General features: G+C 40.3%; 2 protein-coding genes across 2 annotated transcripts in view; one reads left to right on the top strand and one right to left on the bottom strand.

Moving 5' to 3' along the window:
• The first annotated feature begins 923 nt into the window (after positions 1-923).
• Positions 924-8,970, top strand: LOC124139445 (MICOS complex subunit MIC27-like). The gene is made up of 8 exons (XM_046506498.2): positions 924-1,016; positions 1,993-2,109; positions 3,434-3,559; positions 5,443-5,497; positions 6,253-6,348; positions 7,225-7,368; positions 7,955-7,986; positions 8,785-8,970. Exons 1-8 carry the CDS (start codon positions 1,002-1,004, stop codon positions 8,893-8,895), a joined length of 696 nt encoding a protein of 231 aa, XP_046362454.2. The 5' UTR covers positions 924-1,001; the 3' UTR covers positions 8,896-8,970.
• Positions 8,971-9,684: 714 nt separating this feature from the next.
• The window catches only part of LOC124139443 (solute carrier family 12 member 8-like), a 34,304-nt gene continuing 23,196 nt past the window's right edge, over positions 9,685-20,792 (bottom strand). The window contains exons 8-13 of the mRNA XM_048395158.1: positions 19,176-19,322; positions 17,975-18,506; positions 16,180-16,268; positions 14,981-15,098; positions 14,247-14,304; positions 9,685-13,816 (exon numbers count right to left, since the gene is read on the bottom strand). Coding sequence (XP_048251115.1) covers positions 13,648-13,816; positions 14,247-14,304; positions 14,981-15,098; positions 16,180-16,268; positions 17,975-18,506; positions 19,176-19,322 — 1,113 coding nt within the window. The 3' untranslated portion in view covers positions 9,685-13,647. The remainder of the gene's footprint in view (positions 13,817-14,246; positions 14,305-14,980; positions 15,099-16,179; positions 16,269-17,974; positions 18,507-19,175; positions 19,323-20,792) is intronic.

Genomic DNA, 20,792 nt, shown 5'->3' with positions numbered 1-20,792 from the left:
CATCAAGGTGCGAAAGTATGTGCGAATCTCTAGAAATGACGTCATGCTAGAACAATGTTTAGGAGATAAACATACTGTGTTTTCAATGTAGAATTTGGAACCGAACGCGCAGCGTGAGGCTTCAAATGTTAATTCTTTCGCGGTCAAATCTACAGGTAACCTAGCTCCACATTGAAAACGCAGTATGTATATCTCCATTCTACCATAACTTAACAAAACGCGAACTATTTTGTGTTACCAAATGTATTGAGTGAAGCGGCATGGGTTGAGTCTAGCGTTTTGAGTGGTATGTCGATCTAATTTACGGAATCCTTTAAATAAAATATTTAGCTCTACATGAGCAAGCAGTTTGTTTACACCGTAATACTTCACTCGAACATGTGACAGGTATTGAAAGCATATGAGCACGGCAACTTCGTAAGCTAACATGATGGTGCACCCCTAAAGAAAACTAAGCAAGCCTTGCAAAGTTTTTGTTCTACACCGCGACTCACCATTATTACGTCATATCGCTACTGTGACGCAAAAGATATGACGTCACCGTCGTATGTAGAATAGCTCCAAACCCTCTGTTGTTCCCAAAACTTTAAATACATTCTCTTGGTTGATTTCAACTTTACATTTAGTAACCTATAATTGTAGATATAATTATCTTAATATGCCTACCGACTTTGTAGATGAGTTTGAAAGATATTATAATTATCCACTAAAAGTAATACTTACGCCTCTCATCGCGTTTTACTCCAGTAAGCAAATTGTATTGGATGTAGGAAAATGCGATACCTCTGTCAATACTACTTCCTTAAAAATAGGTTTAAAAACTACTGATTTTTGTTTTTATGGTGAAGAAATAAATGAATGCTTTCAACATACATTTTATTACTGCACTAACTCACCAAGCGTCGGTATGACATATTGTATGAGCGCTTCGTTTGCACGTTTATAAAGCGCGACATACCGGAAGTTCCTGAATTATTGGAAGGGAGATAATTCATTTCAAGATGACGTTCTTGAGAGTGAGTATAAATATCTGACCTCTACAACCTAAATATCTTGTAATTCAACGCTCTCTGATAGAGCAGTAAATAACCGTTGACACAGGAATCGAAACAAAGAGATATCACCCTTTTCAAGTGATATTATGACGATATTTTAACAAATATACCGAAAATACTGAATCAGGAAAACACGACCACTGGTCATGCCGGTGGATGTATGACATTGAACGTGTTGAAAATGAAGTGTTAGTTTTGATATTGCTACTTTTTAGTATCAAACACAGGTTCACAACTCGATGAAAGTGATTAATCTCAATTTCACAGCAGATACACACATGCCAAGTATTTGTCAACTGGCAGCATTCCGAATATTTCACATGCATTTTGGTCACAACGTAGGTTATTATTACTATTAACATGATTAAGTCAGCTTCCTGCACATGTTTTGCGTTTATGATGCAGACTCATGCAGTCAGTATTTTTAGATGCTTCTTCACTAATGATGCTACCTATCTCCCACTTTATTGATGGACCCATGAAGATCCTGGGTAAAATAGGTCTTCAGCAACCCATGCATTACTGACTTGGTCGATGCAGGTCATTGTATACCAATATACCAATGTTCATGATGTTAATCACTGGATTGTCTGGTCCAGACTCACTTATTTACAGACCTCTGTCATATAGCTGGAATATTGCTGAGTGCGGTGTTAAACAAACAACAATCAACACCTTATGGATGGGTCTATCTTGCTATCACAATCCTAAACCTTGCATTAGAGACCATATAATAGATATCTATTATATGGTCTCTGCTTGCATCATGTGCATGGGTCTGCTTTTCTATAGTGCTAATGAAATGTCCCAAACTGCAATAATTCCCTCATCATTTACCTAAAACATTTGCCAATATGCTGTACTGTTGCAAGTGGTGTCAAACCGATTTGACTACAACTGATATGTAATAATACTAAAACTTCAATATTTTGCGTAGCACTTTCGAGGGCGCCATCTAGGAGTGCTGTGTGTAGCAGCAGGGGTTCCTGCCCTTGCCATTCCCACTGTCCATGCAGGCAGTACTTCAGAGGGCAACAAAGTCAAGATCTCCCAGGTAAGACAAAGTTCAGTTGCAGGGCTAGCACAAGGGCAAGAGTCCATCTGCAACGTTTGTTAATATGTAATAAGCCAGCATTAATACTGTTTATCATTGTGTTTATCAGAAGTGCTCATGGTGATACTTGTGACATCAAGGTGGCTGGGGTTATTGGGTGTGCATGAGCTCCTATCAGTGAGCTATCATCTCTACATTGAATAAGTCAAGTCTTTTTTTTTAAAGGTAGCCTTCTGCATCAGTTCATATTTCAGCAAGTGCCACTTTAATATGAAAGCATTTTTTCGACATAATTTTGTTTTTCAGCTTCAACCTAAATTAAGGGCAAAAGGGTTTATAAATGGGATCTAAAATACATATGTTATTTTTGGTTGATTCAGTAAATGTGGTCATTGTGTTTACAGTGGCACAGACATATTATTGATGCTGCACGTATATATAAATCATCCATAATTTGCTGGTCCGAAAACTATCTGTGTACTGTGGGACATCATTTGCAATGTATCAATTAGGTTATAACAACAAGGATGTATAAGAGCTGTGGAGAGGATATGGAGGGGTTGAATCCCATTATCATGCATTTAAAGCATAGCCAAAGTGTTGAAGTCTGCAAATTAATGCAATTGTCAAGATATTCCTGTTCATTCAACACTTCAGTTGCAGTTACTTGTCACACTAAAATGTTTAGTAATTTGGGGTGGAATACATTGGCTAGAGGAATCTGTCATGTAACTTCCATCCCAAGTCTCTTGGTACATTTGCTCAGATATGCTTCAAACACACATGGCATTAGTAGCAATGCCTAAGCCTTCTTCAATCCTTACTTCATTCCACGTTATCCTGACAGTATTCTCTCACACACTTCTCTGCCACTAAATCCTCCAACAAATTATTAAGTACCTTGTGAACTCAACATCTGATGCCAAGAGCAGTTCTCACCACATCGGCATATTCCTTACCACTCACGTTTGCGGAACAGCACGAGAGTTGCCCAATGGCATTGTGACCTTAGCCCTAGCGTCATGTGACACCATGGCTACCTGCAACCTCCCTAAGTTGTCCGTCACCACTTCATTACTTTCTGTAACCTTTTAGGCACGACTTCATACATTTCCACTCAGTTTAACATTGTGGATGTATGTCTGTCGGTTGACTTGTCAGCTAACAATCCAAAGGTCACAAGTTCGAGTCCAACACATTCTCACAGAACTTGGTACCAACAACGGAGATCGTTCTCACAGGAATTGTTTCTACTAACTTCTAAACATGCTAAATGCACTCCAGCATATGGAATGTTCTGACTATACAACCTGGTGTGTTCCAGCTCCCTATGTATGATGTCTTAGAGACGAAGTGCGAATACACCTATAAAGAAGCTCCACCATCTAGTCTCCAGGAGTCTATCTCCACTGTCAGACAGGCAGTGTGGGACTATCTAGACTCTATAAAGGTAGGTACCTGTAGATCCGAGGTAGAATTGGTCTTCAGCAATCCATGCTTTCTGTAAAAGGCGACTATGCTTGTCGTAAGAGGCGACAAATGGGATCGAGTGGTCAGGCTCGCTGACTTGGTTGATGCATATCATCATATCCCAATTGCGTGGATTGCACTGCAGGCCTCAAGGATTACAGTTTTATCAAGCCATATGTCTAAGTTTTTTTTACAGGTAGCCAGTGGTAAAATCAAGATGTCAAGCCAATATTGTAGGTTATATTGAAATTATCTTTTATCAAATAACTATTATATGTACAAGTCATAGCACTAGTCTTGGAATTGTATAATTAGTGGAAATTGTACATGCTGTACTTGAGTTTTGTTATTTGTGACTTGAACAATGATGCAATTTATGTTACTAAATTATATAGGTATATCCTTGCTTATCCAATAAACTATCAACTAAAATAAAATATGTATTACATTTATATTTATGCCTTTCGGTTCATTGTTGACTTTAGGAGGAATTATTTGCAAGTATAATCAGTAGCAGACATGTTTATTTTTGTGTCTACATACGTGTAGCAATAGAATTTAGTTGCCACAAGATATTTTTGATGGTAGTCATTTGAATTTAAGACAGTAGACAAATTGAAATTAAGGTCGCATTGGCCACCGTTATAGTCGCAACCTTGAGGCCTGCATTGTATTCCAATTGTGTAGATTGATGCTCATGACATCAGTCACTGGATTGTCTAGTCCAGACTCAATTGTTTACAGACCGCCGTCATGTAGCTGGAATATTGCTGGGTACAGCGTTAAACAACAAGCAAACAAACTATCATTTATAAAGGTAGGCCTAGTGGGGCCCTGTGGGATATCTGGGTTGAACAGTGTCCCAAGCAACTTACACTTGCAGTATGAGGTGTCTAATTGGGTGGGGGAGTAAGGCTCTGTTACTTTGTTGATGGTGTGCCATCCTTCCCTGACAACATGGGGTATTGCTCATAATATTAACCACTGATTTGTCTGGTCCTGACTCGATTCTTTACAGCATGCTGTAGCTGGAACAAACAAATGGGTCATGATGTTACTATTTTGTTAATACAGACACAGCAGTCCCATCTTGTTTCGGTTTTTATCCAGTGAAAATACACTCACTGGCAAGAGAGTTTCTGTTTGATGTTACTGATTTGAGAGATGGAGATGGTGGCGTCGCTTCCTAAACGAAGCTGTGGTAGCGAATGGGTCCAGGGTATTTATCACAATAGAATGGAGATGTAATACACTGGATCACTGGAGATGACACTCGAAAGCTGGTAATGATTTTGCTAAGTGGCAAAAACGTTTTGTATGAGAAGGGTGTCAAATGTATAATTTCATTGACAAAAATATTATGTTAAACATGCAGTATGATCATTTACACTACTCATTCTAATTATCATAGTTACATTTTCCAGATGTTGATGTCGTATCCCTTTCGTTCGCAAACATGTTCTGACCGCCTCTGTGGTCTACTGGTAGAGCGGAAGGTCATCCCCGGCCACGTCATACCAAAAGAGGATAAAAGATGGTACTTGTTGTTACCCTGCCTGGTGCTCAGCATTAAGGGCTTAAACAAGGACAGGTCGGCTCGGAGTCAGTATACTGCATCTGAGTAGAGTGCCATGTTAAACAGTGGCATGGAATTTCAGGGGGCGACCACTTTGAAATCGGTATTAGTCTGGACTAATACAAGCAGCCACACAAACGAACGCACAGACGCATGCACGCACGCACTCAGTGGGTATGCATGCACCCAATAATCTTGGACATGACACTAAACCCCATTTCTCCTCTCCTAAACAGTCGCAGACATAACGTGTTAAACCTGGCTAAATATGACCTTCCTTGTTCCAGGACACAACTAGTTCACTGAAAGACAAGTTACAGGTTGGCAAGGCACACACACTGGGTAGGTTACTACCATAGTTTTTCCTCCTCTTCTCAACACTGCATGACAAGAAAGACCTTGTGGGTTCGAATCCCAGTTTGCCACACTTATGTTTTAGTTTTGTCAGCACCATACTGGTGGTCGTGGGTTTCACCAAAGTGGGATATGACTGAGACCTGCATCACTTTGGGCTTTCCTCCCACATTAAGCTGACATGCTGTGATATAATTGGTACACAGTTCAAAGTACATGTAGTTAGGTTCAACCCAACTCACTCAATCAAAAAGAAAGACAATTTTATTTGTTGAAATTTCTCTGTTTGGCATATTCAGGCCAGGCCAATAGTTTTGCTTGCTAGCCTTCAATAGATTTTCACGGTTAATATTCCAAGAGGCAGGAAGCAAAAGACAACAAATACAAAATATTGTCAAAGTTGATTTGAGTTTTATTTCAGCCTTTAAAAAAGAAGAAGATGTTTATCAATATGAATGTCATTAAAAGTTCAAAGTTCAAGGTTTTCAAATTATTTTTTAGTTTTTTTAGGCAGTTATTAGGTTTTTGTAGTCTTGTCTGTAAAGATATAGTACTGTGTGACCTTAGCGTATGTTGGAGGGGTGGTGGGGTAGTTAAAGCATTAGGTTTCCCACATGGGTACAATGTGTGAAGCCCATTTCTGGTGTCACCCGCAGTGATGTTGCTGGAGTATTGCTAAAAGCGGCGTAAACAGACATAAGCCATATGTGTTGGAGTAACCTTTCTCATGTGTGCTGTTTCAGATTTTGTCACCTATATACAAGAGGACCCCAGCATTCTGCCCAAGGCTAGTGTTATCACAGTAGCAGGACTTGGAGGAGTCGTCGCAGGCTACAGAGGTAGGTACAACGTGAACAATACTTACTGTACTCCCTTAAAACATACTGATAAAAAACTAGAACATGTACCAGACAAATAACTATCTTTTTAGCCAATTTAATATGTAGACAGGTCGTTGACCCATAGTTCATGTTCAGTCACTATTTGGGATGAACATGTACTTGACTAAAACTCAAAATGTGTCATCTGAAATATCTTTACAAGCTATCTAGAAAAACTGCTTCTGACGAAGAACCCTGTATATATTTCTCAGTTGGGGTTAACTACAGTGTTTGAAATAATTTTAAAGCCCCAAAAGACAGTCGGACGGGTCACCCATACATGTTGCCAGCCCATCTTCAAAGTAACCTGCCCGCATTCAGACATTTTTAATATTGAAAAATTGCAAAAATAAGAGACAAGTCGTGTCATGATTCAGTGGAAATAATGCAAACAATAATGAGGAGTTACAATAAAACTGAATACGATAGTAGTCTTAAAAGTATCTGCCAGACAGTGGGGCAGGTGGAGGAAAATGTCATGCAGCCCAACGGGAAGACGGGCAGGCAGGCAGTTATTTCGGACATTGGTTAACCGACATCCGAAACTAAACATTCTGAAGTTTTCTTTTACTGTCTTATTCCCATAAGAAACAGATGATAGGCAGTTAGACGACATTACATAGCTGATGTGAAACCAGAGGCTTTTCCCCATCTTAAAGTAGATTTTAATAAAATCTGAAGTTTTCATTTCTATTATACACAATCTGCAACTGAGATTGAGAATACTGTTCTTAAGAAATCAGCAAATGGTCAGCCGCCAAAATTACCAGGGTGGTATGTTTAGAAATGGATGCCGTCACTGTTCATGTGTTGACCTGTGTTGACCCGTGACAGGTGGATTCCTACGGAAGATCATCCTAAGTGGAAGTGCAATGACTGCAGCCGCTGCACTGTGTTACCCCAATGAGGCTGTTGCCATGACAACACAAGCATATGATGAGGTGTATGGCTATGCTCGGTCATTGTGGGAGGGGGACTGTGAGTACTCGAGTCTTTCTACCTGATAATAAATATTAAATAAGTACATTTCTACCTCACCTGAGTCAAGACCGCTTAGGAACCTAGGACTGTGACATATTTTGCTGACAACCCTATTTTATAGAACATTTTTTCTCACCCACCCACCCACTCCCACCTTTTTTTCTTGCCCCCTCCCCCATGAATGTCATCGTATCCCAATTTCATAGATGTGCTCATGATGCCAATCACTGGATTGTCTACCCAGACTCAATTTACTGACCATCATCAAATAGCTGGAATATTGCTGAGTGAGGCGTAACACAACAAACAATCATGCTCCCCCCCATCCCTTTAATAAATGAAGAAATAATGTTCAAATTTATAACTCTCCTATTTGAAAAGTAAAGAATTTTAATATTCTTGTTGTCATCTTATTTTTTTAAATATTTAAATGTAGTGTAAGTGTTTAGTCCTCAGTTTTTATGTTGAAATTATTTGAAAAGCAGTGCTGACGGCAACTTTTTATTTAGTATCAGTCATTGTAAGCTGAGGATACTTCTCCAGGTGAAATTGGCTTTGTATTGGTGTGCATCATTTTTTTCAGCTTCCTCATCTGATTCTGGCTCAGCACAACCGGTAAGTTGGAATCAGGGGCTCAGAACACAGAGCAATCCGAGGGAAACAACTCTCAACAATCAATACAACTATCTTACAGATCCTATGACCCTTGTGGATGGACCCTGGATAGAATTTGCCCTCCCCCTGCCTTTCTTGTCATAATAGGCAACTTATTGAATTGTGTGATTAAAAAATCAGAGTTCTTATGTTTATTTCACCTTAACTGACCGTAGACATTTAATGAAAGTGGAAAGAGGATTGTCAGATGTCCTGCGAAGTTTCGATTGTGTCTCTTTTAAGATTGATCAGTAACTTCACAATGTAATCTTCACATAACATTTCTTGTTTTCATGAAGCATGAGCTACAGAAATATGACATTCTTTTCCATATTTTAACTTGTATCTAAATCAGTGTTCATTATTAAAGTCAGGAAAATAGATTATTTTTCTCAGCACTCGCCTGAATGAAGACATGAAATTGTCAAAAACAAGACATAGCTTCTCTCTTGAGTAGTACCTTTGACATTGGGCAGATTTTGTTGTGCGAGTGGTTGAAAGGAATTGTTTTTCATGTATAATTGGAAGTGAGATATAAGTTATTACATGTATTCAAGATAAATATCCTATTTATTCTGTAGTTTCCCCAGGGCTGTTGGGTAGCCTAGTGCTTAAAGTATTCATAACAAAGTGCAAAGCCCATGGTGACCCCTGTTATGATGCAATATTGTTACAAGCTCACTCACTCATTGTGTTTGACCCAGTGTGTCTATCAATCGCTGTGCTGTAGTGCTGTTTATGACCACATATTGATTACAGGTGAAGCCAGCCAGTGAATCCAGTCAGGTGAAGGTGGACGCAAGCCTGCAGGATCACGGGCAGTCCAAGGCCGAGGACAAGGACCTCTACACCACCAGGGGGAGCAAGTGATGACAGCCACAATTAATACTCTGTAGTGATGATGTGAATGTATATAAATATGTACCATGATGTACAGTGTATCAAGTTGAGTCTTGTGTTTGACATGGTGCATCTTCCCGAGGCAAGAGAGTTAACTGACTATGAAGTCCAGTTTCAACCCAATCAAAATCACGCAATGAAATCGAAATACGGTTCGTAAACTGTCATGCAGATTTCGGTCGATTGCAGTATTTGCACAGCATGTACACCGCCAACTAGTTGTCAGCAGACATTTTCCAAACCTTTTCATGGTTTTAATCAAGGTGCTCCCGGGATTTGATGCACTTCGCGATGTAAGACCCGTTTTATCACAATATAGATCTTGATTATCGATCAGAACGTCTTGACTGGGCGCCGCCATTTTGTTTGAAACAAATGCAAGTGATGGAATCTGATTGGTCCATAGGAGAGGCTAAGAAGGGACATAACTCATACTAACCACTGGTGGTGCTACTATCAAGCCCAGGATTTCCAGCAATGCAACTCTCTTGCCTCGGGAAGATGGACATGGTGCTGTGCCTTCTTGTGTTATAGGGGGCTACAATTTGCCATGAGGAGGCATGAACCCTGATAGTGGAGTTAACACTTTGATTATGAGTCTTGATTTGTCCACACATATCTGTGCTCATTGGTTGCACCAAGTGGTAAAAGTCAAGAGCTGGAACACTGTGATCAAACTGAAAGACAGTTCATGTGTTGTTGATGCCATCTCGCTCACTCATATGTTGCCATTGATGAAGACAATTATAAAGCATTACATGAATTCATTGCATTGTTTTATTTTTCAATAAATATAGCTCTCTCAATGAATATGTTAAATAACTTAACACAACACAACATTTGAAATAAAGACATGAACAAGACATTTCCAAGTGTAACATACTATCACAACATAACTCGTTATAGTAAATGCCCTGGACATACTGTCTGCAGGAAGCTCTCCACAACTGTAGTGGGCGTCTTTCTGAAGATGAGACAGTTAACATTCTGATGAAATGCATGTTCAGGGCTCGTATGCTTAAAGCATGGCCCTGGTCATGGATAAATCATATGATGCTCGTCTTGATTTAAATGAGACGTGGAAGAGTTGTTCTGCAAGTGATATTCGATAGGGTCATACTTATATAAGTGAACAACGATTCTTATCTTACCTTATCATGGTTAGTTAATTTTATTATCTGGAATGTTTGCCAACAATCCCAATTGAATACAGTGAAATAGACCCATTACAGTCCAAAACAGGTTTGGATTAAGAATCATTGGTACAAGGTGATGTCCCTTTGGAGATGCTCAAATATTTAATCAGAACTCATGTTGAAGGCAGAATTTCCAGACTGTTTCATGGGGTTACACTGTATCCAAATTATATCTTCAACTTGAAATGTTTGATACAATGGGGAAATGATCTCGGTAACGTGCATGGTTCAGTAATACCTATTCTGAAACAATGTAGATGTCCTTGCTCACTCAGTCATCCAACATGTATATATACCTTGTCCAGTGCTACAACATGTTACATGCACACCTGTTGAAACTCGGGGATATCTCATGGTGTGAATGGAAGAAAGACTGATTTTGTTAACCCATACAAATTTCATATGAACAGATATTTTTTAGCTAGACAAATACTGCAGCAAATAGGAGCATTTTGTAATTTAGTTTGTAAGACATTCAAGCTAGGTCGACTGCGCAGATCTATTTAGGAGTATGGAGTGTACACACACTGATAATCAGGCAATAAGCTACTGACACAGACAATAGAGTAGAGTCAAAGTATGGAATAATGTACTATGGCAGATCATTGGGAAATATACTTGACTGACACATAGAGTATAGTTAACTAGACATCCTACTTGGAACAATTAACACAAGACATCTGCAAGAATATAGAACATCTGATAAAGTTGGCTTAGAATTGGAGAACAGGAAGTACCAGTACACAAGATATGTTAGTAAAATGCTACATGCTGTATATGATTTTTGAGAAAAATAGTAAGCCCATCAAAGAAGGAGCTGTTTGTGTGGTATTGAGATTCAGCTTAAATTTGTTTGTGTGGTATTGAGATTCAGCTTAAATTTGTTTGTGTGGTATTGAGTTTCAGCTTAAATTTGTTTGTGTGGTATTGAGATTCAGCTTAAATTTGTTTGTGTGGTATTGAGATTCAGCTTAAATTATTAACCCTGAAAATATTTTCAAGTTAAGAAAATGATCCTGAACATGATACATGATGTATTTTTTAATTTTTAAAACAATAATTGGTTTTGACAAAGAATGAATGAATGAATTCTGAATGTTTTTTACCGTCTTTTTAAAGATGGAAATCAAGTTTAATATTCCATATCTCATAAATTTTAACAACTTTCCATGCAAATCGAGATTTATGTGGTATGATTTAGATTGAAATGTTTCTGCGACAATGTCGTACACAAGAGGTAAACACTAAACAGCGATGTAAACCGACCACTACATCTAGCCTCTAACAATGAAACTGGCCAACAAACGGTAACAAACAAACATATCTTCTGTCACATCTGTCGTATGTCCACCGTCCTTGAGACGGTCATTATTCTAATACAACACTCAACAGCCTCGAACATTTAGTTTTTTTCATTAGGAATGGTTATGAAGTCTGCATGTTTGACCATACAAAATAACCTGGTGTAATACAATTGTAGAATGATGTCTGGATTTAAAATGATCGAGCAACCCTTTGGAACAAACTTTATACCTCATGTGCAATATGCTCCATATTATCTGACTCGCCACAAGCTAAATTCCTATACCATGTCCCTATGAATGGATATAAAAGCACAACTAACCCTTCCTTATAGAGTAGAAGTAAAGGTAGCAAGTGTGTTTGCACCAAGCATCCGATAACTCCAGACAACATCTAGTTTTGTCGCCAAACATTAAAGATAAATATGAAGCATTGGTTTTATCATTCAGAACATTTTGTTCCACACATGCATTGATAAAGCTAGATGGGGTTATGATTTTAATATCACAGACAAAACTTGAATTTGCAGAGAGAAAAAACAAAAACGTGTAACTGTAAATTTGGATGATAACACAAGAATAGTACAGATACACCTGACTTGTGACAAGACATTCACAATCATGCAGGTATATAGATATATTTGTAGCCAGTGAGACAGTGAGGACAGGTTATATACCAAGCATTTCAAGTAAGTGGGAAAGTGGAGATTGACCAAGACTCTTCCTTCAGGTGGCTTTGCTAGTTTGATGCTGCTTAAATATATTTTGTATTTGACGTCAGTTGTAGCAGATACAGCACCTGGGCTAGTTTTGGGGCTGCTTGTCGTCCTGTTAGGTCTAACAGCCTCTGTGGTCCAGTGTTTGAGCATCTGCCCGGAGAGTGGAAGGTCGGGGGTTCGATCCCCATCCGCATCATACCAAAAGACTTGCATGCTCGTCGCTATATAAGTGCAATAATCTTGGATGTGACGCTAAACCCCATGTCATCTCATCTCTTTTGAGGTCCACAAGTTAGTACGGCTTAACATCACTCTTAGCACTCTTTCAGCGATCACAGAAGAAAATACCAAGAATACACTTCACACATTGTACCATGTTGGGAATCAAACCCAGCTCTTTGTGTGATGAGTCTATGCTTTATCAACAAAGCTACACTCTAGTTCTCTTTACAAGGGGTAAGCTTCTAGTTTGGTTTTCCTGCTCAAGAGTCATGAAGTGGGACAGTGATGAATGACCTCAAACACTGCATAACAATCTGATACCTAGGAGATCATATTGAACAGTTTGACAATGACCATAGTTTGTTTAGATGGAAATGTCCACTTATACACCCTGTCACTTCTGTCATACATGGACGTGATAGTTCAGCAATTATCAGCTCAGAAAACCTTAGAAATGATATAAACAGAGGTACAAGTTTGTTCTCAATTGAACCTGACCCCGAGGTACAATATGCATCTTCAAAAATCAAACATTTATCCTTGGCACAACACTTGACTTCAGTGGTTGACGCCATTGGCCATAACCACCTAGTTCTTAGCTCTTTACTTGTGATTTATGTAAAATAATTACATTTGGGGAAAATAGCCCCTCTAGAATTTCACTGTCTTGTTCTAACAGACTCGTGACAGTGGTTAACCCTGTTATTTATCTTAACATGAGACGGTGTATAACAGTTTTAGAAAGTTCCATAACAGGTCAAGTTGGAATGGTCGACTGAGAAGGTAAGGGACAGATTTTTAGATGGACCTTTCAGTATATTGGAATCGAAGCTGTACTGAAACCTATTTTCATTCTAAAATGTTTCAGCTAGGTAAATTCTTAGATGGTTGTAATCTTGACATTATTAGACATTTAACTAAGTTGACACCTCGAGAAGATTTTGCCTTGGAAATATATTGATGTTAAGTATCTACATAACTTCTATATGACAACAAAACAACTGGAATCACAGCCCTTATTAAGTAGTATATGTGTTGGTTGGCAACAGAATTTACCCTAAATTAAAACTTTACCCACCCATAACCCCTGATATGACACTGTAAGTGTACATAGATTGTAATTTCCTGGGAACATAATGACTTTCTAAATGGTCATTTCGTAACTTAAAATTGCACTAAAGAATATTGCACTGGTTTGATGGGGGTAGTGATCCATGGTCACAGAGGACCAGAAAAGATATTTGGCTATGGGTTTACAAGATATGGAAGCTGTAACTGTCCCACTCAGTCACTGTCATAATCGTCAAAGTTCTCGCCCTGGACAATCTCGGATTGGTGGTAGCGCCCTCTGTTGGCGAAGTCTTCGTTGTCTGCCGTCAACTGAGCTGCAAGGGTTTGAACGGCAGGTGTCTTTGGAGCCACAATGATGTGTTCTTGGGGATCTGGTCCGCGTCTGAAATGTGGTATAGTTACAGGTTAGGATAAATTGATTCTATGCAAAATGAGGGTTAAAATGTTGTAGCTATTGTGACTTGTAGAGCATAGGTGGATCCAGAGGGGTGGTGGGGGGGTGGGGGGGTCCCAGGCCCCTCCCACAACCCACCCTTTTTGACAACCCATTGTAGTATCTTGGAGGCAGTAGTATGTTGTAGGCAGAGAGGATTTTGATATTTTGGACCCCCCACCCTCCTTTTAAAAATCCTGGATCCGCCATTGTAGAGCTACGATTGTCCCCTGGAGCCTTGGATGTATATGAACATTCCAGAATTGATTTGTGGAGCATTTTTCTAAGAATTCAAAGAAACATTACAAAGGGGTGCAACATTTGTTGCCAAATAGGATGTAGAAGACAGCACAAATTGTAATGAATACAATATCCTCACCTGCAACATCTAAGGATGCCATTTTTAAGCCATTCATACAAGTTGAACTCTGCAATACCTGTAGGCAAGAGAATATGACATTAGAATTTGTCAGCAATTCACATCATTCATCAGGGAACCAATCTCATTATACCGAGATCTCTAACTGGGATATGATCCTCTCTGCATGAAGATCTGGTGAGATAGGTGAACCATGAGTGAACTTTGACAATTTATATGAAGAATTTATGGTTCTTGAGCCAATCAGATGTCATATTTCTAAAAGATTTAGCTTACCGGTAATTTATTTAAAACATTGATTCTGAAATTTCAATCTCAGCAAACTAAAACCCACACAGAACACAAATACACCTTCAATATTACACACAATATGGTGTACATGCCATGGCGCTCAGGAACAACCTGAAGAATGAAGCTTTATGTTTCTGCAATTTGAATCCCCTGACTCCCCTGAGTTATCACCTGATAAGTAACCCCGAGTCTTCGAGTGTTACCACCTGACTCACCTACCTGAGTTATCACCTGATAAGTAACCCCGAGTCTTCGAGTGTTACCACCTGACTCACCTGAGTTATCACCTGATAAGTAACCCCGAGTCTTCGAGTGTTACCACCTGACTCACCTGAGTTATCACCTGATAAGTAACCCCGAGTCTTCGAGTGTTACCACCTGACTCACCTGAGTTATCACCTGATAAGTATTCCCGAGTCTTTGAGTGTTACCACCTGACTCACCTGGGAAGTAGCCGGGGCTAGAGTGTCCGATGTAGAAGTACACGGCGAGGAAGGCGGTGATTTCCACGAGAGCGTACACCCACTGGATGGAGAACATGATGATCATGCAGCCAAGGGTCTGAAACAACAAAACTTCTTGAACCACCCAACACACACAAATGACAACCGGCCTCAACAATGCAGCATTTTCAGTTATGAAAAAATATGCATATGACAGTAATGGGCAAGAATTGACTGGATTGGCAAAGAGGCAACAATCATCCAGTTAAATTATTTACACTTTTGCTGATGGCAAGTGACAATTGCAGAAGAGTTGCTTCCCTTCCATTGAGAAATTTAACGTCGGAGAAGTATAATTACTTTTATAATTTTTTATAGTCATTTTTTAGAAATCAGGGAACAATCAGTTTGGCAGATCTGTAATACAAGAAATACTTAGTCTGACCTAATGGAAGTCATACACAACCAAAGGATTGTGTATGATAAAACTTTAAAGAGCAAGTGCAGAAACACAGCTTTCAATGGCTTTTATTATTTACAAATACTCATCAATGTTTTGTCTTCACACTCAATGATGTCAAGATTGTTTATACAAATTGGGTTTTGTTGAAGTACAGACACCCACTTTCTTCCTGTGATGCACACCACTCTTGTGCTGATGAGAGCCACAGACACACTGCCATGCATCACTCATTCAGATTCCCCCTACGGGCATCGTACACCATCGTCCTCTACAGAGATGCCAACCGTAATGGGACATTTGGAGTCATCAGTGGGGTATCAAAGAATAGGAAAACAAGTAATGTTGATTGCACCTTTCCTGTCTGCACCCACAAAGATTGATCACTAAAATAACTAGAGTGTGTTGTAACAAAACAACCGATCAGAGACCTCTTATCACTGAGTAATGGATATTTTAACACTATGTGAATTGAAAGCAAGACTGATTAGTCAGCATTGTCTCGCTGTAGAATGCTTCATGTCAACAATGCATTTACACGATATTTTATACATGTAAATCATTAGTGGATATAATGACAAAAATCTTAATTTCATGGAGGACTAGCTTAATTTTAGGCTAAAAATCGTAACTATTACACCCAAATTCATAATGGCTGGAATCTGTCTACAAGGCAGCATGGTGTGGAGGCCATGCATCAGCTTCATACAACTGACCCCTTTCATCCACCTGCACTCACCCCCAGGAGAGACAGCCATCTGTTACACAGCACGGAGTACCACGACCTCGGCTGTTTGGTGATCTCGGTGTTCGGCTGTTTCTTGACACCTGGTCACACAACAGATGGTGTTAATGAGGACATCCCGCACAACAAGTCGGGAGATAACACCACCGTAATTAAATTTGATGAGTATAGGGAGACAGAGAGAGGATCGGACAGCTGCACCGTGTGGCAGTATCACAGTAGGTGTAGTAAGAAGGCATCATGGGCAGGATCAGGTGATGCTGGGCCAACAGGCAGCCATGAACATCAAACTATCTTCTTGATTGTTATCTTCTCTTTTATCACTTTTTCCCGTATTTTCAAACACAGACAAATATCCCGGCATGTCAGATTAAGTTTGGACGGAAGTCTGAAGTGTGTGGGTTGTAGGATGCACAATGGCAGGCCTGGTGTTGTAGGGTGCTCACTGAGGCTCACAATCCAGACAATCTGGTATTCAATAAACAGGCTTAACCTACAAAACTAGGGGCCCAGAGGACCCACTACTACAAATTTCAAGGGTCCTTACAGCGTTAGAAATTGGCATTATACTATAGTCCTTACCAAACTGCCCAATAGTAAAGGTATCCTAAGGACTAGTAGAAATTGGCCCATTTTAAGGGTTTTGCTATATGTTATCATTATAAGGACTAGTGGACAAAAACTGTTAGTTTCTAACCCTGCCTTACAGGAAATATGAGTGTCATGTTAAGAAATGAAATGGTGCAGTGTACTGAACTGAAGATTTTATAATTACTTTAAATACAGGACCTATATATTTCTTGTCAAGACGTTGGTACAATGAGAATTTTTGTGCGTCCCTCTGGATGCATTATATATATTTTTTTCTGTGTCCATTCTGCACATTTGTGTGTACTGGATGCACGCTGCTGCGTTGTGTAAAACACTGCACATGTCCAGGCACAGTGCCACTTCACCCTACATTTCTTACCTTGATGCGGCTGGTCAGTTTGATTAACCTGTACATGTGATAGTACAGACAAAACATTGTTCAGTATACAATCTCATTAAAATCAGATCTAAGTTCTCGCTGCCACTAAAAAAAGATCTGAGGACATCCCATTACGGGTCACGTCAGAACGACCTTTCGCCACCTTTGACCGACCAAATATCAGACAATGAGAAAGCAGCTTTCTCGAGCTTTACGGCACTCGTTTTAACCTGGTGACTTCCTTTTCAGACTACGCTTGAAAATTTTGAAAACTGAACTAACGAACAATCAGGAATGACTAATATATGGTTGCGATTGTATGGCAGTGCTTCCCACATACTGTGCAACGCCTCCCCCGTTCAAATGTTTATCCCACGGAAGCGAGAGACAGACGATAATTTTGACGGAATCAGTCGTATGGGCCGTTACTGTCGTTTGGAATACCCCGTGTTAACGTTTTCGAGGTTGCATGATTAGAAAACACATTCCGACTGTCACTTTCATGATCTGGTAAGTGACGCTTTCATTGGTCGGATGAAAGGTCGTTCTGACGTGACCCGTAATAGGATGTTTAATGAGATTGTTCAATATATTGCAATATTTTCTTTTGAAAATAAGTCCTTTAAATCAATATTTTCAAGTGTTACCACCTGACTCACCTGAGTTATTATATTTGTTTTCATGCCAGAATGAATTATACTATCATTACATTATAGTCTCATAACCTAGTCGGCATGTTTAGACTGCTTGTATTATCAGTGGACCTGATACCTGCCTCTCAAGCTCTGACATCTTGAGTACCTCGTTTCCAGGACTTACCAATCAACTGGGTTGTGTCTCCTGAATCTTCCCCCTTTTCTGATGTAGCATCAATCGAGATCTTCCTCTTCGTGGCATCAAAGTCCGCCTCAGGTGTTGTGGCATTACTACCGCTATTAATACTGGTTTGCCTCACCAGGTGGTGCTGGCCCCGCTGAGTCAGCCGCTCGGGAAACAGTTTGTCAAGGTCATTAGCAAGTTTTTCGAAAGAGTCTTTATGAGTGGTGACATCAATAGATTTCCCAGTCGCCCCGTACCCAACACTTCCGTTAAGCAGTTCACTGTCAGCACTGTACTTGCGCACCTTATCACCGTACCCAGCACCGGTGTGCGTGAACCGGGCATCTCGGTCTTTGCGCCGGTCGTAGCTCATGGCCAGAGCGAAGTAGGAGTAATCTATAGATGCGTATGTCAACATAAACGCCGTGGTCACCACCGGTGCCAGGGTGTTCACCTGCCCCACACAGATGAACAGCAGCACCACCAGGGTTATCACGATCAGTGCATACACAGGAACCTTGTTGGGCCCTCGCTGGAACAAATAACATGTCCTTTAAAGAAAGAAATCTTGTTTTAAGAAGTTAGACTGATAATGGAATATTCGTGCAGTTGAACTGACGAAGGCTGTGAAATATCCCTCACAGAGGGAATGTGTAAATTAGTTTGAACATTATATGTTTACTTCTGAGAACCCATTGCACAGGTATGGAGCTGACAGGCCAAGGATCAGTATCCTGGTCGGACTAAGGGACATAACTCTGCACAGCAAATTACTATGCTGTAGTGCATGGCCCGTTTCTGCCCAGTACCACAGTATCTTATCACTGCAGCCATATCCTCAGGAAAACAAAGTTGGTCGTTCAAGCAAAAGTCATAACTTGCAACAAGTCAAAATATAAGTAATTTTTATTCTTGTTTGTTTGCTGCTTTTACACTTTAATCAACAGCTGCCTGTTAATAATCAAATTTTGACACGACCAAAAAGTGATTGACATTGAGAGCAACGATCCATGCTATTGGGGCACAATGATACGCGGTCAACCAAGTCACTGAGCCTGATTACATGATCCATATTCCTGGAGACCGAGGTTACTTCGGATTTACAATGCACTTTCTCCCCTTGTATAGAATACTATGATATGTCAAAGGTGAGACTCTGATCTGGTTTGATGGTGAGAGAAGTATAAAGTGACATACTTACCCCATGACCAAGTATTTTGATAATTGGTATAACATTTTCATTGGCTATAGACTGGAGAATCCTCGGCGGCCCGTACAGACTTCCCATACAGGACGATACAGAGGAGAGGTAGAGTCCGGCCAACCACAGCACTCCCACAACAGACACCTGCAACAAGACACAAACATATCAGACTGTCTCAGCACTCCCCCTACAGACACCTACAACAAGACACAAACATATCAGACTGTCTCAGGACTCCCACAACAGACACCTGCAACAAGACACAAACATATCAGACTGTCTCAGCACTGCCACAATCAACACCTGCAACAAGACACAAACATATCAGACTGTCTCAGCACTCCCACAACAGACACCTACAACAAGACACAAACATATCAGACTGTCTCAGCACTCCCACAACAGACACCTGCAACAAGACACAAACATATCAGACTGTCTCAGCACTCCCACAACAGACACCTGCAACACGACACAAACATATCAGACTGTCTCAGCACTCCCACAACAGACACCTACAACAAGACACAAACATATCAGACTGTCTCAGCACTCCCACAACCAACACCTGCAACAAGACACAAACATATCAGACTGTCTCAGCACTCCCACAACAGACACCTGCAACAAGACACAAACATATCAGACTGTCTCAGCACTCCCACAACCAACACCTGCAACAAGACACAAACACATCAGACTGTCTCAGCACTCCGGCAACAGACAAAGATACAATACAACAGACACCTACAACAAGACACAAACATATCAGACTGTCTCAGCACTCCCACAACAGACACCTACAACAAGACACAAACATATCAGACTGTCTCAGCACTCCCACAACAGACACCTACAACAAGACACAAACATATCAGACTGTCTCAGCACTCCCACAACCAACACCTGCAACAAGACACAAACACATCAGACTGTCTCAGCACTCCCGCAACAGACAAAGATACAATACAACAGACACCTACAACAAGACACAAACATATCAGACTGTCTCAGCACTCCCACAACCAACACCTGCAACAAGACACAAACATATCAGACTGTCTCAGCACTCCCACAACAGACACCTACAACAAGACACAAACATATCAGACTGTCTCAGCACTCCCACAACAGACACCTGCAACACGACACAAACATATCAGACTGTCTCAGCACTCCCACAACAGACACCTACAACAAGACACAAACATATCAGACTGTCTCAGCACTCCCACAACAGACACCTGCAACAAGACACAAACATATCAGACTGTCTCAGCACTCCCACAACAGACACCTACAACAAGACACAAACATATCAGACTGTCTCAGCACTCCCACAACCAACACCTGCAACAAGACACAAACACATCAGACTGTCTCAGCACTCCCACAACCAACACCTGCAACAAGACACAAACATATCAGACTGTCTCAGCACTCCCGCAACAGACAACGATACAATACAACAGACACCTACAACAAGACACAAACACATCAGACTGTCTCAGCACTCCCACAACAGACACCTGCAACAAGACACAAACATATCAGACTGTCTCAGCACTCCCACAACAGACACCTGCAACAAGACACAAACATATCAGACTGTCT

The sequence above is a fragment of the Haliotis rufescens genome, unplaced genomic scaffold (assembly GCF_023055435.1).
Source record: "Haliotis rufescens isolate VD_foot unplaced genomic scaffold, xgHalRufe1.0.p SCAF_1, whole genome shotgun sequence".
NCBI classification, from domain to species: Eukaryota; Metazoa; Mollusca; class Gastropoda; order Lepetellida; family Haliotidae; genus Haliotis; species Haliotis rufescens.
The sequence above is the reverse complement of the archived record's forward strand: the minus strand, read 5'-3'. Positions and strand labels throughout refer to the sequence as shown.

Coding starts and splice junctions, on each gene's coding strand:
- LOC124139445 (XM_046506498.2), top strand. Junction 2,110..3,433: donor ACAAAGTCAAGATCTCCCAG/GTAAGACAAAGT, acceptor GGTGTGTTCCAG/CTCCCTATGTATGATGTCTT. Junction 3,560..5,442: donor ACTATCTAGACTCTATAAAG/GTAGGTACCTGT, acceptor TCCTTGTTCCAG/GACACAACTAGTTCACTGAA.